Source organism: Hemicordylus capensis, chromosome 10 (assembly GCF_027244095.1).
Source record: "Hemicordylus capensis ecotype Gifberg chromosome 10, rHemCap1.1.pri, whole genome shotgun sequence".
Taxonomy (NCBI): domain Eukaryota; kingdom Metazoa; phylum Chordata; class Lepidosauria; order Squamata; family Cordylidae; genus Hemicordylus; species Hemicordylus capensis.
In genome coordinates, this window is record NC_069666.1 from 12,055,651 (window position 1) to 12,073,714 (window position 18,064).

The following is an 18,064-nucleotide window of genomic DNA, read 5'->3' on the forward strand; positions in this document are numbered from 1 at the left end:
GTTAATATGAACCTCTCATTTAGTTTGGTAGGCTCATATCACTCTTTCTAAATTAAGGTAGTAAGATTTTTTCCTTTTATTATAGTGCGGTTCAGTACTTGTTTACTCAGCATTAAGTCCTGTTAAGCTCAGTGGAATCTACTCCCCAAAAACTATTCATTGGGTTGCAGTCTCATTATTTCAGGACCATAATGGAACAAAGTCAAAAATAATATTTTGTTTTTGATACACAATTATGTGTATCTGCCAAAGCTAGTCTTATACTTGCATACATATATGCAAGAAGAGCAAGCAAGTGATAAAGTATATTTGCTGCTATCTATCTATCTATCTATCTATCTACACACACATACACACCTCCAGTGTGTGTGTGTGTGTGTGTGTGTGTGTGTGTGTGTGTGTAGTGGGTTAAATACTTTTAAAATGACATCTCTAATGTAGCCACTTAAATGAAATGTATGATTTAAATTTTATTGGCTGGGGTTCAAAATGTAGTATTAGTATCCCCATATTTCAGTGTCAAGATTCAATTTAAGTTTCATAGTTTGAGCTGGTCTTGTGGTAGCGATCATGAATTGTTCCCTTTGCTATGCAGGTTCACCTCCGCTTGCATTTGGATGGGAGACTACATGTGAGAGGTATAACATATTCTCCTTAGGGGATGGGGCCATAGTTCAGTGGAATAACATCTGCATGCTTAATGCAAAAGTTCTCAGGTTTACTCCCTGGCATCTCCAGGTAGGCCTGGGAAAGACACCTGCCTGCAACCTTGGATTTCTGCCAGTGAGTGTGGACAATACTAGTTGGACCAGTGGTCTGACACGGTAGAAGACAGCTTCCTATGATCCAATAGGTCTGTGTGTCAGTAAAAATTGAGGTAGGAGGAGGGAGAAGTTATTGTGTGCTAGCCGCGATCTGGGTAGGACTGTGTGGGACATGCTTTTCCTCCACCCTCGCTACAGTGCTGGGTACACAGTGTGGGTTGGCCGCTGCATCCTACCCAAATTATGGCTAACGCACGATCATTTTCCCCTGCTCCTACATTTACTTTTACCAACCCACGACTGTTTCTCAAGAGTGCTCAGGGGCTTGGAATCTGACTGAATGCGTCTCCTGCTCAGTTGTGGGTTGGGAGAACCAGCTAAAGGTTCTCACCTAAGGTTTACCTAAGGCCACAAAGTGAGTTCAGGACCAATGTGAATGGGGGACTTTCAATTTGAAGCTCACAATTAACCAGTACAATACATTCAGCTCTACTGCTTTTATGGTCTTAAAATTGGTGGTAGAAATGACTGAGTGTGATCTAAGTAGAGTTAGGCACTTACATGACATGCAGTAGAACCAAAGGGGGAAAGAAAGGGCACAAAGAAAAAAGGAATGAAAAGTTGGCTTGAGGAGATCGAGGCTTTGCCTCCCATCTGTTTCAATAAATGCTTCTTTCATGGGAGTGGCTTTTGGCCCTCACTCTGTACTTCAGTTCCCAAGTTAAAGAATGGGGATTTATGTCAGCTGCAGAGTGATATCTTCTAGCTGTTGGTGGCCTACTCTGTTATTATTCATCAAGCTTATTCTCCAGTCATCAACTCAGTGTCCAAGGAGCTCTGCTAGTAGAAGCAGACATTCCTATTGATATTCCTCCAAGAACTAAGACTATTATGATGTTTCAATTGCTGGTTATTACAAAGCATAATTCACAATGATGTATGTGTGGACTGCATAGTCACCTGGGACCATCAGTGCTAAAATTTTATGAACACAGAAAATGTCAAGAACCTTCTAGTGCTAAATCAGAGCACTGCCAGAGGCACTGTGCCTCAAAGCCATTTATTTCATCTGACATGAATGCCCTTGGCTTCCAGTGTACGGCCTGTTTGTTATCATTCAGTGATTGAGGGGAAGACAATTCGCACATTCTCAAAGGTACTCTTTGAGGTACTCTCAAGGTCAAATCCTGGAACAGAAACCGGTTCTGCTGAGATTTGGCTCCAGTTATCCCGAATTCCATGAGAGTTTGGTGCTATTTCCACCTATTCAAGCTGTACTTAATGGATGCCTGTATCCTGTGGGTCAGCATAAGCTTTGCAAAGAGCAAAGTGCAATCCATCATATTTCTGGGATTGAGCCAGCTGGCTTTGTTCTGCTTTCCAGAAAAATGCCCAACCCCCTTCCCTTAATGACAGTATTTGGCTGACCTATATGCCCTAATAAACCCCATGCAATACTAAGCAAGGCTGGCATTCTGCCCCAGCTCCCAGCCATAGCTCTTACATGGCACAACAGTCAGAATGGAACATAGTGCTATTGCAGCACTGAAGGTATCCATAAGGCTATCCTTGTGGTAAGTCCCATGAACCATTCTCTCAATTCTCATCAGTTTATAGGGCTGGGCTGCATGTGGGTAGGATAGATCTTTGGAACAAACAAGTCTGCACAACCCATGATCCACCAAACTGAATACAACCCATCAAGCACGTATGGTTGCTGGCCGGATGCTTGACAGCCCACCAAAGGTGTTACAGTCCCAGGCAGCCAGCAAACAGAATGCTGCACCAGCACAATGAACAAAACTGAACCCATACAAAAACAGAGTTGATACAAATCAATGTTTTTCCCCCCAAAATAATCTGATTTTTAAATTTTAAATAAGATTTTTAAAATTTATTTCTTTTTTATTTCATTGGGTTTTATTTTTAAAAAAATCATAACAAAGAACCTAAGTCAAAGATATCGTCATGAATATTAATTATAACCTCTAACGCAGACATCCGTAATTTAAATTCTTTATTAGAATGTAGGAGAGCCCTAAAGACCTACCTGTTTGGCCTGGCCTTCCAGTGCTCTTAAATTGTTTTAAAGGGTCTCTGATGTTTGTGAACTGCCCTGAGCTATTTTGTAAGGGCGGTCTAAAAATCAAACAAACAAACAAACAAACAAATACATAATATATTCTGTGAACCTATTAAGAGCAGTATATGGGGATGAGAGATAACAGACCTATCAATTTTATTCTGCAGGTAGTGTACATGCAGCGCATGCACACACACACACACACACACGTGCAAAGATGAAGGTGGTCAATAAATGAATAAAGGATTTGGGGGATACAGTAGACTTCAATGAGGAGTCTGGATATAAATGCAAGGGACAGGGGAGGGGGAAAGAAAGTGCAAACAAAAGTGAACAAAACATAGTCATGCGATCCTGAGGAATCTTTTTGGAGTGAATCCTCCATTGTAGAAGGGAAACACCTATCATGACATCATAGCTGTGCACAGCTGCAGGGAATGCTCAGAGCTGCACAATCTCTTATGTTCTCATTGCGCTTGCACAAGGGCAGTGGATTACAGGATACAGGTGTTCCACAGAAGGCCAAAGGTTCTGTGTATGTGGCCAGCTTTAGATCCAAGATCTGCTTCTTTATCTGCCCTATTGCCCTCTCTATCTATTGGTGCAAGATAAATATCTCAATGAGGTGAAGTCTTTTTACTGTCTAGTGTCTGATGAGGAAAAGGTTCTCTTGCTGCGATCAGATTTTGATGCGAAAGTTTCCCAGTGTGTAGTTTTGTTTGCTTTGGCAGCCCAAAAGATGCAGGCTGATTATTTGAAATCTGACGCAGGCTGATTATTTGAAATCTATAGCAGTCGATTGTAAAGGGGACCCTTTTATTTGATGGTGTGGTGTGGGTTGTTGTATTTATTTGTGTGACTGCGTATGTCTGGCTGTACCTATTTTATTTTATTTCATTTGGTGCAATGCCTGTGGCTATGCACAATGAATGGACTACTACACACATACAGGAGGCGTACTATGAGGCTGATCTCACGAACAGCCAAGGCCAGGCCAGGGCAACTAAGCCTGGGCACACTTGTGCTGTGCATTGTGGGATTTCTGGGGGCCAGGATGATGTGTCCTGGCCCCAGGACCTCCGTGCTGCCTGTGTCAGCCGCAGACCATTTGGGCACATAGTTAGCGTGTCCAGCAACACCTGGAGGATTGTCTGCAGGGAAGTTGAGCTTCTGCTGCCAACTCATGCACCCAGACCCCCCACTTGGATCATCTGTGGGGAAGGTAAGCTTCTGCTGCCTTCCACGCTGTCTGCCCTCTCACATGTTCGTGAGAAAGGGCTCTACAGGTTATGCATCTTGTGGCAGAATTGCACCCAGTTGCACTAGTGCAACGTTAGCCTGGAACGCAAGATCTCAGTGCAAGCTCAAAACATCCTTGTGCTAGCACAGCACTGTGCTTGTGCAGTGTTAGGATGACAGCCCAGATATGTATATCCCAAATATGTGGGGGGACTTTCTTTGCCCTTATTGACATGCCTGCATGGCTAAATTTGATTGGCTACATGTCACTGTGTGATGTCAGCATGTTGATTATATGGTTCCCGATTTGCTGGGATCACACAGTGAAGAAGCCCTTTTAAGTAGGGGGGGAAATGACACTGAAGCAGCACAAATCAGAGAAAACATGGTCTCAAATAGGGACCAAAAATGTGGAGAAGTGGAATATAGTCAGATTTTATTTCCCCCTAAGATGCCAGGAGGGACGAGTCTCTTCAGAACCCAGTGCAGGCATCTGGAGCCAGTGGGGAGCCTGTCATTAAGTAAGGTGGGAGCTTTAAAAGATACGGAATAAACCATCATGTGGAAAAGCTCAAAGCATACTGGCTGAAATACTGTGCAACATTATGCATGTGACGGAACGTGATGCTTGCGCACTTGTGCAAGTGCAAAACTTGCACAAATCAAGTTGTATGGCAGTGTAGCCATTATATATCATGGTTGCCCTGTCACACAACTCCGTTTGTGCAATGTTGGCGCTTGTGCAACTGTGCAGATGTTACATTCTGCCACATGCATAACACTGTGCATTATGTCAGCCTCTTAGCTTTTGCATGGTGTGTTTTGAATGTGCAGACAGCTTCAGATGAATCATCTCGCTGCAATGCTTACAACAATGGTATCCTATAAGACAAAGTATTCTTATTCCCATACTGTAGGTGGCTGAGAGGGAGTGGCTTGCCTCAGGCCACCTAGTGAGTTCACAGAAGACACAAGATTCAAACCAGGAAAGTTCTGCTTTATTGTTCTGTCTCTTTGCCTTTACACTACACTAGCTCTCAGCAAAGTGCTTTTACATATTCAACTGTGTGCTGCACTAGACTGGGTCCTGTTTTTATTGTTGTTTATTTCATTATACTTTGAACTTACATTCTTTGGATCGCCACATGAGTGAGACAAATAGATTAGCTGATCTCCATTTGCAGCACATAGTGAGGTTTACTTTGTCCTTCTGAGAGATTTGCTTTAACCTCTCTTACTGAGATGGTGTATGAATAAGGGTGTATGGACGAGGTATATTTTACATCTTAGTGGCTCAACCATGCATGTTTATATTCTATAACATCCTCCAGTGGTTGTTGTTCGTGTCTGTCTTACATTTCTTTTTTAGATTGTGAGCCCTTTGGGGACAGGTTGCCATTTTATTTATTTATTTGTTTATATTTGTGTAAACTGCTTTGGGAACTTTGGTTGAAGAAGCAGTATATAAATATTATTCGTCCTCGTATGTTGGTGTGAAATCCAGAATTGTCACGGGTAAATTCCATGCAATTTTGTACTATTGCAATCGGTGTTATACAGCACAGTTCTAATTGAAAGCAGAACCACCACCCCCAATATGTCCCAGCTTTGTAGCGTTCATCGTGAGAAAATCCAGACGTGGTGATAGTGATGATGTCACACTTTCTGCCCATGTTTGTTTAAAATACGAGGTTGAAGAAGGCAAATTAATTTTGGTAAGTTGCCCTAGGTGACTTGAGTTAGGAAACTTTCCAAAAGTGCATACTCCTAGAATACCAAAGATTTTTAGAATATGAGATTTCTGTATAAACGAGTGAACAAATATTGAGAGGGTGGGGTTGACGTTTTCTTCAGGATCTGGCTTTTCAATGCAAAGCCCCACTTTGCAGCATGTTATGCTTCCTAGCTGTTCAATGCTTCTTGTATGAAGCATCAGAGGAAGGTGAGAGTTATGTTTCTAAATGTAAAGAAAGTGCCATACGTTCATGCACTGTTCTCAAGGCAGGCCTGCACAACTTGCGACTCCACTGAATGAGGCACACCAGTCCTGTATTTTATGCTGACAGGAACTGCTTCTTTGACAACTCACCTGTTCTTTTTTCCAGTTCCAGGCAACTAGCAAAAAATAGGTTTTATGAGTCCTTGGTGGCGGGAGGTCATACCTTACTGGTGAGCTTTGTCCATCTTGGTGACTCACAAGCCATTCAGGCTTTTTCTAAGACAAGTGGAGATCATGGTATAGCATATGGCGTGGCATAAACAGTTAGGTGGAGGTTTGGTTTTAATGCTACAGTTTTAACCTCTTTTAACCTGTTATAGTTTTATATTATAATATTTGTATTGTATTTTATCATTGTTATCCTATTATTGTGCTATTTTACACATAGTCTACCAGATGTTATTGACTGGATTTGGTACTTTAATTACCAAATAAGGCCCTTTCCAAGGGTCTAGGATACGTAAAAAAATTTAAAGATATCATCGTAGTATCCGTGCTGTCCCGAGTAGTGTGGACTTCTGTAGTTGATGTGTGGTAATTTTATTGATGCCCAAGGTGTCGAGATGGTGTTCAAGTTCTTTTGGTACTGCACCAAAGGCACCAGCAACTATTGGCACCACTATTGTTTTCTTTTTCCAGAGCCGCTCAATTTCAATCTGAAGGTCCTTGTATTTAGTTATTTTCTTCAATTGTTTTTCATCGACTCATCTATTGTTGTTGTTGTTGTTTTAAAGTGGGATATAAATATTGGTTGGTAAAATAGTTGCTCTCACCGTTTCATGAGAAGGACATTTCTAACATTTCAGCATGTTAGTACTTTAATAGTTAGAAACCATCTTCTTGATTTTGGGCCATAGCTCAGTACTAGAGCATCTGCTTTGCATACCGAAAGTCCCAGGTTCAGTTCCTCACAGCATCTCTAGGTAGGGCTGGGAAAGATTCCTGTCTGAAAACTTTGACAGGCGCTGCCAGTCAATATAGACAATACTGAGCCGGATGGACCAAAGGCCTGACTCAGTATAAGGCAGCTTCTTATGCACCTATAGGTTTTGCACAAATATGCATAATGGAGCCCCATTGCTAGCTTTTAAAAGAAAAAAAGAACAAACAGCTGGGGGGGGGTTGCAAGGAAGCAGTAGGCCAAGGGACTGCCCGATGCTTTCCCACTGGCTGTTTCTTTATTCCAAATGGCCTCCATCATTTTTTCCCCCTGCCACAGGGTTCGTAATGCAGGTAAACATGCTTTTTGAACCCCAAATGTGGGAAAGCCATGGTGCAAGGGATTTGGGAATTGAGAACCTTTGGGGGAGGAACCTATCTGCCCTCCTTTCCAAGATGTTTTTCTTTTTAAAAAAAAAGTGTTTGGGAGTCTAGAGCATGTATTTGTGCAAAAAGTCTGGTTAGACTCTCAAGGGCTATTACACAATGCCAAATTAGGGGTAGCATGGAGACAGACAGGAGGACATTTGTAGAATTAAGTGGAGTAGAGCTAGATAACACTGCCCCACTTCTTTCCCATCTGGTGACACTATAGCTGTTGTGGCACACTCCTCTCTCTTCACTGCAACAACTGTAGAGGGGAATAAACTGCCCATTAATCCATGGATTAATATCCAGTTTATTGCCATTACAGTACTACTTTTACTCACAGCCTTCTTTAACCTAATAAATTCTCACTTGCTCATAGTTTTATGGATGAACACTATGATCTTTTTCAAAATTAGCTGAAGTCAGCTTGAGAAGAACTCATTGTGATTTCTATTTTCAACTGGGTTTAGAAAGGCGAATCTTGGCATCTGGGTTTAATGAAGGGTAAATCTACTGTGACATAATTTAATAACTTCCACAAACTATACTGACATATGGAGAGGTGATCATCACAAGTATTTGTTGCAGATTAATAATACCCATGGCTCTCATACTGATCCACTGGAAATTTGAGCATGAAGGAGTCCCAGTACATTCACAGATTTCCCACATGTTCAAAGACATCCCTGTTGGTTTCAGGGCTTAGAACAGCTTCATGCACACATTCGTTCGCATGCGCAGATTGTTTGAAGTGAACAGGAAAGCCTGTTTGTGTGGGAGCATACCATGTTCTTTGGAGCACCAGTGGAATGCAGGTCCTGACTACAAAATACTTAGGAAAAACAAAGTAGCGGCAACAAGCTGGATATTGATTCATTAATTAATGGACAACTTATTCTCAACTGCAGTTGCAGTGAAATCTGCATGATGAGTCCAACATAAATTTAGCCAGTTTAATGAAATGAGAGAGCATTACTCATCAAGTAGGGTGTGGTAGAGACCTCTCCGGATATCTGATCTGGATTAGGCACAGATGAAAATTCAGGGTTCCTTTTTCATTGGTTTGTGTGTTAATGATATGCCAGGGCCCAGAGATTAAAATGATTTGCATATATAACATGCAGTGTAGAGTTGAAATTTTGTGCATGTAATTAAATTCCATTGAAATCAATAAGTCTTAACTACGTGTGTCTGTTCACAACTACAGCAAAATGTATAATTCTTCAGCTCCAAGATTAAAAAGACAGGTATGATGCATTTGTAGCACAATCCTATACAAGTTTGCTTGGAAGTGAGTCCCACTGTATTCAGCGGAGCTTTCTCCCAGATAAATGCACATTGTAATGCAGCTTTAAGTAATACGGAATTGATAGCTAAACCAAGCAGCAATTCAAGAAAGGCATCTTTGTATCATTAATGGTCAGTGTGAGGTGCTATACACCCATCTAGAGAACTAGGAGGCAACTGATATGGGAAGATTATATGACAATAGATTTTTTAGCATTGCAGAAATTGAGGAGAAATTACTCCATATAAATATGTGCAGAGACAAATTTTACCATGTTTATTTATTTGGCTTTGATATAATCAGTTGGACATTGCCTGAAGAAGAACTGAATAAAAAGTCTATCTTAGTTTTAAGTCTGTATATGGATAGTTTGTCTATTGCAAGTAACTGTCTAACAGCCTGTAAGAATAAAATGGAATAATACAGAAATCTGTTTTAAAAGACATGTGACTCTCCATTACAATCTGGTTTTGACAACATAACCATTTAGATGCAGAATTAGGTACAGACAGAATCTTTCAGCACATGAGTCGTCATGTGCTGCCATAACAAGCCGCTATTGAATATGAGAATAACTGATCTGCACGTTTTCCTTCCCCTTTTCATCTGTAGCAAAAAGTGCTGTTCAGTATCATAAATATTAATGATGACATAATTGTAAAGCATATGCTATACTTACCAGTGGACAGCCCTAATCAGATCTATAAAACTTGCCCATCTCAACATAAAGCCCTTCAAATACTTTTAGATCAAAAACCTTTTAAGATTAGAATTAAACGGTCACCTGTAGATTTTGAATTTTAGCTGCTTCTCTTGTTAATCTACATAGATACAAATATTGTGCGGCGTGCCAGATGAGAATACTGTTAGATTTTATCATCACCATGATAATAAAGGTCTTTGAAATAAATCAGAGACTTTACCTCAAGCCTGACAAAGTATCAGGGTAGCTTTGCAAGGTATCTTTCACCATGGTCCCCACTTAAATTTGAAATGTGGTGGACATTTTGATAGGAATTTTAGATGCATTACTTACAGGTAGTCTGTGTACTACATGAGTTCTTAAATGTTTCATAAGTATTTTATGAGCATGGTGCTTTGCAGTTTGAGACTTTAATACTCAACAGCCTTAATTCACTTGTTATAACAGGCTTTCTCTGCTAATCGTTACCAGCTGCAAGTAATACATTAGCAGATCTACAACATACTGGAAAAGTTATTAGTTAGAATGATGCATTTCCAAATCAATTCCAAATGTCCTGTCGTATGATTAATTAGAAGACATTTGCCTGGCAGAGTGGCCAGTGTGTTCTAAAATAACTAGGACAATGTAAGTTACCACGTAAAAAAACTTCATGATAATGCATACAGATGCAAAACTTTTACTTTAAATTGCAGAAGCAGAGAGATTACTTACTGTAGTTGCTGTTAATCTCTTGTACTCCTTTGATTTTCCCCCGCCTGTCAATCTTGATATACCATTTTGTTCGACAGAAAAGCCTTCTCACTCTTACATTGCCCCCTTCCATATAATCATAACTTCTGGTATGTCGTTCAGGGGAGGAACAGTTCACATTTGTAGCCATTTGCTCTGGGGTCATGTCATTGCAAGCGAATGATATCGCACTCACGAGAAAGAGAATGTAAAGATATGGTCTGTAGAGCAAAGTTGGCAGGATCCATGTCAATATCCATTTGTGCATTATAGTGCAGTGTTCTGGGTGCTCACGAATAACATAATGAAAAAAATCTGTCTTCAGTAGATAATTGCTCCTTGGTCATTGACCTGTTCTCTGCCTTTTCTGTAAATTGTAAAGTGATTGTACCAGCGACAGCTCCTTCTTCCAGAATTCCAGTCCTCACTTCTTTTGAGATACAGGTATCAGAGAGAATCGTCCCTTAAGTATCCTTTCAGCCAAGATATCCTCTAAAGAAACAGGTAGCAAAAGCTTTGGCTGTTGTGACCTCCTTTGCTACTTGAATTCACTGCTCGCGCTGAAAGCAAAAGATCTATGAGGAAAGCAGTATGCATAAAATTTTATGGTCATTACATAAGCAAAGAAACTATCATTTATACTGTGGGGATAAAACAGTAGGGAGATAAAATCAAAAGTTAGCATGTGCATGATAGCAAAGCTTTCTGACAGCAACACAGCATTTTAAATACTTCTTTGCAGCCCGACTTTCCCCTGTTTTGCAATTGCCGAATGATTCAGCTGCATTGCCAAACTCTTCTGTAGAAAACCACGATTGCATCCTCTTGCACTTGATTCCTCAAGTATCTTCCCTCAAACCTTTCTCCCATACCTCAATTTTAATTGGCACAACAATCCAAGTACACGCAGCTGTACTTTTACATACTCTGCCCATTTGCAGTTCCATTATCGCTGCTTCACAATAAACTGTCAAGAGCATTGCCTCTGATATTACAAAGCCATGAGGACAGAAAATGCGGTTAGCAGCTATGAAATCTTTTTAAGGAGTTTTAAAGAAGACAGATGACTTACTTGCTCCTGTTGATAACAGTTGGACACACAAGTATTCCATTTCTGTTGTCTGCCTTTTGCAACATGAGACTCTCTACTGTGGCTACAAACTTCTCTAGCTCAGAAAGACTGCAACAGAATCATAATTGTTTCCATAAATCAACACGCGCGCAAGAGGGTGTGTGTGAGTGTGCGTGCACACTTGTGTGTGTATGAGGATGTGTGTGTGTGTAGTCTGTTCTTTTCTTTTCTTTTGGAAGGAAAACCTTTGCTGACCTCACTTGGAAGCAATTACAACCAGTCAGCTGTCAGTTGAAGACATGAACAAAAATAAAATGTTGTGTAGATTTCTATGGTCATCAGAGGGAGCTATGAACTTGGTTGATGCTTTGAATCTCCAACCTGCCTGTTTTCTAGAAACGCAGCGTTCTCCGATTCCCAAATTCAGTTGTTCTTTTCATCTTCTTGTTTAGCAAAACATAATTCTTTTCTGAAGCAACAAGGCATTTCTGAGCTCCCTTTTCCAAAGCTTGATGACTGCACTTTCAGGTTACTGTTGCCCCCACACCCAATAAGGACATGAGGTGGGACTTTTTGGAAGGAAAGGGCCACAATTTTATTGAAATAATAACAAATTGAAAGCATGGGGATTGATGCTCCACCCTGCAGCAGCATGGGTCTAAGCTAGTGTCAAGGCCTAAGCTGGGCCCATTGCTTACAGTTTTCTTGGGCGAATGCACTCCGGCTCAGAGTGACATTACAGCTGTAAGACTGGGGGCTGTTCATCCTAGCCAATCATGTGTAGTACAGTGCAGACAGGGAACATTGCCAGCCCCACCCCACAAAGCCTTTGAGGCTGGCAGTGTTTCCCAATTAAGAAGCCGTAGGCAGGACTCCCTGAACCATGAAGCCTCTAGGGCTAGCCTGGGATTCTTATTACACATTGCAAATGTGTACCTAAGGGTGCTCACCAGTCATCTAGCCTAGGTGTCCGCAGACTCACACTGCCCCTTCTAGTTGTGACCAGAATGGCCAGTCTCTATCTCAGAGAAGCAGTGCAGGGGAGGCGAGAAATACTTCCCAAACTTGCCGAACCATGGAGAGCTACCCAGTCCCCGAAAGGATGACCAGCAAAGCCTACACTGCCCTTGAGGGCAGGTGAGAGAGATGCTGCCTCCCAGCCACATGGCAGCTGGAGGAGAGCCAGCTCAACACACACTGCTTAGCTCTCCACCTCCTTGCCACCTCCAATCCAAGCTGCAATTGTCCTCACCCCACGTCCAGGGCAAATCTGCCATGCTCAGGACAGGTCCAGGCAGCCAGTGGCATTCTCCACAGTAAGGCAGTTAATATGATTATATTTAGGGTAGGACAAGGTCAGAAGGGGATTAAGTGATCCTCTGGGAGAGAAGAGCTGGGCCGACGTTTATTCCTCCTACCTCGGTAAAGTGCTGGTTGTGAGAGCTGGGGAGGCAGCACTGTCTAAGAAAGACAATCACTTCCTCCCCCTCTGACCTTGCTGTTTCCCTCGCATACAATCACAAAACAGAAGCGCACGCAGCCTCTGAACTGAGAGGACACTAAGGAAGAAAATATCTATGCAGCTGTATCAGCCAATCTGTCAAGAGCTAAGCCCATCTATGTGCACTGCCTTCCACTCATCTTCTCTACATCTTGCTGAAGAGCAAAAGCAATCAAGGATAAGTAGTTGCAGGGGCATAGCTACAACTGAACAACGTGGTTAGAATGTCCTTGAGTCTCTTCAGGGGACGGATGCTGTCAGCTGGGTGCCAGCTTAATCCTTGCTGTTCACTGTTGGTGTTGTATGAATATATGAGTCAGTTGTAGTAGGTATATACGTTTTGACCCAGGGGAGCGTGTGTGTGTGTGTGTGTGTGTGTGTGTGTGTGTGTGTGTGTGAGAGAGAGAGAGAGAGAGAGAGAATGAATGTTTGTGTGCATGGGGAGTGTGTGATATTTGTATAGGAAGGCGAGAAAAGGCATAGCAAGAATACTTTGTCCTTACAGTTCTTCTGCAGCAAATACCTGGCTGGGGGTGGGGAGAGGCTGGCCCATAGGAACATAAGAAGTTGCTTTGTACCAAGCCAGACATTGGTCCATCTAGCTCAGTGTTGTCTGACAGCGGCTCTCCAAGCTTTCAACAAGGGTCTTTCCCAGCCCTACCTGGAGATGCTGCCAGGGAGTGGGCCCTGGAGCTTCTGCATGCAAGCAGATGCTCTGCCACTGAGCTGTGGTCCCATCGTCACTTCTTGCCCCAGGGCCCACTCCAACCTGGGACAGTGCCGCAACCAGTGAGTAGTTTCCAGTGCTGAAACCCCAGAGTATTGTCCTGGCTGAGCTCAGTACCCTGGCATTACAAGCAGCGATGGCACCTTGCATTGAAGTAAATGGCAAAACATAAAAGTAAATTTATTTGTTTGTTATTTCTCTATGTAAACCACCCTGAGCCATTTTTGGAAGGGCGATATAGAAATCAAATACATACATACATACATCGCTAACTGAAGCTAGATTGCAAACATTAAGGAGCTAGTACAGCTGTTATACACCTTTCCACAGTGATCTCTGAATGATCTGCCTCCTCGTTTTTCACCCAAGGAGAAAGACCTCCCTTATCTTCATGGTGGAGAATAACAGAGGCGTAACTATAGGGGGGGGCAGTCGGGGCACGTGCCCCAGGCGCCATCTTTTTGGGTCATGTGGGGGGCGCCGCCATGACCAATTTTTTTTTAAAATTTTAATACAAATTTCTCCTGCTCAGTGCAGCAGTGCTGCAGCAGTCAAGGGAGCGCATTGGTGCCCCCTCCCCCACGAGTGGTCCCTTCTGCGCCGCCCGCGCGCCCCCCCCATTGCTTTGCTGGTGGCCAGTCAGTGGCCTGGCTTGGCGGCGGCGGGCGCCGCAGCGGGCGCCTTTCATGCTGCTCACTGCACCTGCCCACCCGCACCCCCCCATTGCTTTGCTGGCGGCCAGTCAGTGGCCTGGCTTGGCGGCAGCGGCGGGCGCCTTTCATGCTGCTCACTGCACCTGCCTGCCCGCCCCCCCGTTGCTTTGCTGGCGGCCAGTCAGTGGCCTGGCTTGGCGGTGGGTGCCACAGCGGGCACCTTTCATGCTGCTCACTGCGCCTGCCATTGGCTGAGCCTCGCTCGCTCCGTCGCTCGCTTAGTCTGGAACAGCCAGAAAGAGGCCCTCTAGTGGCTTGCCAGCCAGAGGGTCTCTAGTCAGTGACGCACGCACGTGCGACTCGGCCGGCGTGCCGAGTCGCGCTGCGCATGCATGCGGTGTGTCCGTCCTCCTCTGTTCGCCTGCACGTGGTGGCGCGGTCGCCGTCGCGGAGGAAAGCGTATGTAGTGCACCACTCTGGGCTACTTGGAGGGAGAGTTCGCATTTTTGGTTATTTATCACATTTTTGGTTATTTATCACATTTTGAAATTTTTGGTAATTTTTTAAATTTTTTAAATTTTTAAAATAAAAGTTTTCTGAAACATGTGTGTCAGTCAGATGTATGCTGGGGGGGGGTGTGCAATTTCAGTGCTTGACCCAGGCGCCGTTTTCCCTAGTTACGCCTCTGGAGAATAAGGAGGAGCAAGATCCCTTGAACTTTGGATTAAGTGCAGATGGCAACCGTTCCGCTTACTAGTAGCAGGGGAGTGGGTGCAAATCCAGTCCTAGTTAAAATGTAGGTGCCCTACAGATGTTCCCTTGGCTTTGGAAAACTGGCTGGATAGGACTGCACAGTGCTGAAACTCATCTGGCAGAAGGAGAAAAATGAGTGTTTCCTGGAAATTGTTTACTGGAAATTACTTACTCCACAGAATAAGAACTGCAGGTTATACCGCTGCAAATGTCACCGTATTTAGAATTAACACTGCTTGATGGATGAACAGCCGACTTTAATAGCTTGTTGCAAGGGCTATTTTCTTGTGCTTCTTTCTATTGCTTTCCAGAGTTTACAGCATGTTTTGATCCCTCTTGTACTTCATTAGGTCCTGTCTTAAGACAGTCTTTTTAGTAGCCATGACTGGGCACACAGAGTATCAGAGTGACATGCCTTGTCAATCAGTAAAGAGATATGGACATTTATTTGTTTTTGTTTTTTTCTTGCAAAGACAAAAGTCTGAAGTCAGAATCCAATGTGGATGCTTTAAATTAGTTTATTTTTTTAATCTATCTATCTATCTATCTATCTATCTATCTATCTATCTATTTGATTTATATACGCCCTTCCAAAAATGGCTCAGGGCTGTTCATAGTGTTACCAACCAAATCCCTTTCATAGATTTTTCAGGCTTCCATGTTTTTATATACACTAGATTAGAAGAAATAGGAACACTGTTTTGACTTTCTAAAATTAAAAATAACTTACTACTTCATAATCCTTGGTGTGTTATCCTGCTCCTTAAATTGGAGAGAGTGCCCTTCCCTGACAAACATTCTGTGGATTAAGTTGGCAGTGTCCTCAAAGCACACTTAGGCTCATGCATGTGGTGTACACACTCTTTTCTGTCCCTGGAATCATTCCATACCTGGATCACCAGAAGTATTAATTAGTTTGCCCAGTCTTTGCTTTATAACAAAAAAGTTGCTTTTGATTGTGTCCATGCATTCTCCTACTGACATATTGCATTCAGAGCTATCCCACAATCCTTTTGCATGAGACTGATGCATTTTGGGTCTTCCCATTCAATGGCCTGGACACAGTGCATCAGTAACTTTTAAACAACAAACAAATATTTACATACTACTTTTCAACAAAAGTTCCCAAAACAGTTTACATAGAGAAAAACATAAATTAAGAAGTTGGATCCCTGTCCCCAATGGGCGAGGGGTGCTGTGCTGGGGCTGGATTGGGCCAGTTGCTCTCCCACTGCTAAATATAAGATAATCACCATTTTTCAAGGTGCCTCTTGGCTCAGTTAGCAGGGAAACATTCCTCAGGAAGCTGGCTACCTGATCAATAGTGACTATTATTTCCAAATATATAAAGCCCATAACTATCTTGTTTGTAACCTCCACCATTGAAGTGAATTTCCATACTTTACCTGACGTTTCAGTTCAGTGCCAGAAACCTGGAGATATTCATGCTTCTTGCCATAAATGTTTCACATGTCTCCCCCAACTCTGCAAAATAAATTATTTGGTGAACTGCATAGCAATAAGTTGCTCTTTCGACTCCCATCTTTATATAACTTTGAATATAAAGAATTAAAAAGCGGTTTAAATAAGTTGCCAGCTGGATGTTTAATCTGGAGTGACAAATTATTTTGCCATGGCTTGCAGCCACATCCTCTTCCTTTGCTCGCTCTTCTGCTTCTGAGTGACCAGCCATCTTGTTAAATATTCTGTTTGCATTTTTAAATACTTGTTTGAAATATGAAAAGGGGGGGGGGGTTTATGTATAACTAAGCACAGCTGTGAATTGCTAGCAGAAAGAGTATTCTCTTCACCTGCCTTGATTGGTTACAATTTGATTTTCTTAGCTTTAACTGTACAGATGATGGCACTTTCCCAGGATCGATGGGCAGCATGATCTGTTGCTGACAGCTGTGCATATTTTTTTCCAGGGGCAGCATTTAGGGTATTGGGGTGAGAGAAAGATAACAGGTCCCTACACAGACAGCAGGGTACCGTTCATATTTCCAATGCCTTGTTTCGAATTTGATCGCTGCAATATAGAGCTAGGACATCATATATCCAGCGTAAGAAAGCTGCTGTTTTGGGGGTTGTTAGTTGCTGCGAGACTTCTCCCCCTGCTGTTTACGTTTTGAATGCGACTTGCCTGAACGGAGGCATTTTGCTGCTGTTGAGCAGCTAGCCTGGAAAGCGCCCTGGCCAACGCTCTTCCTGCAACCCTCTAACTGTTTTGTATAAAGTAAGTTACTGTGTTTCAAGGGACAACTGAATTATGTAAAACATTCCTGAGCACGTTCCTTAGGTGTTCAGAGCAGTTATTTCTTGAATGTCTCTTATGTGGGTCAGTGAAACAGCACATTCCTGGGATTTCAGTGGCACACAAAACTGTACTTTAAAACATTTTTTCAAGAAACATTTCATAACAAATGTTGCAAAGTAAAGCCCAGACTCTTCAGTTTTTCTCTGCTTGCTTTTGAAAATAGTTGCTCTTGTTGATGGTACATAGTTGTACCAGCTGACAATCTAACCTTTTGCATTTGTAGAGTGACACAGCTCTAGGAGACTTAAAATAAAATTAGGTTTCTTTTTAAAATGAAACTGGATTTCATGAAATGTGTTTTATTTATATCTGCTGGCCCACTTGATGCATTCCCGGCAGGCCACCACATCTTGGCACGTGTCAGCCAGCCCCAGCAGTGTTGTGCAAGAGTGTAGTTGTGCAACTACTTGAAACAGCATGCACACCCTTGTGCAGTACTACTTATATTGGAAACAATCTGTTGTGCAACACATGTTCAGCTTCTGGTGCAAGTGCACCCAGTAGTCCCAGCGCAACATTAGTCTGGGACACAAGCTCCCAACTTGTGGGAGAGCTGGTCTTGTGGTAGCAAGCACAAATTGTCCCCTTTGCTAAGCAGGGTCTGCCCTGGTTTGCATTGGAATAGGAAACTACATGTGAGCTCTGTAAAATATTCCCCTTAGGGGATTGGGCTGCTCTGGGAAGAGCACCTGCATGCTTGCATTCCCTTCCTGGCATCTCCAAGATAGGGCTGAGATATACTTCTGCCTGCAGCCTTGGAGAAGCTGCTGCCAGTCTGTGTAGACAGTACTGAGCTAGATGAACTGACTCAGTATACAGCAGCTTCCTCTGTTCCTAACTTAGTGGAATAATATTACAACTGCGGTAGAAATCAGCTAGTAACAGGTGATATATCTGGGCTGTCCTTATCTTTAAATCCAAGCGA

General features: G+C 42.7%; 2 protein-coding genes across 12 annotated transcripts in view; one reads left to right on the forward strand and one right to left on the reverse strand.

The window, feature by feature from the left end:
• Positions 1 to 11,389, reverse strand: part of FGF7 (fibroblast growth factor 7) — a 51,875-nt gene extending 40,486 nt beyond the window's left edge. The window contains exons 1-2 of one of the 3 annotated variants that reach the window (XM_053273061.1): positions 11,189 to 11,389; positions 10,099 to 10,676 (exon numbers count right to left, since the gene is read on the reverse strand). In XM_053273061.1, coding sequence (XP_053129036.1) covers positions 10,099 to 10,384 — 286 coding nt within the window. In that variant the 5' untranslated portion in view covers positions 10,385 to 10,676; positions 11,189 to 11,389. Of the gene's footprint in view, positions 1 to 10,098; positions 10,907 to 11,188 lie in introns of those variants that run through there. The other 2 variants (XM_053273059.1, XM_053273060.1) reach the window with 2 other exon arrangements.
• Positions 1 to 18,064, forward strand: part of FAM227B (family with sequence similarity 227 member B) — a 122,235-nt gene that overhangs the window by 68,097 nt on the left and 36,074 nt on the right. The window lies entirely within an intron of this gene.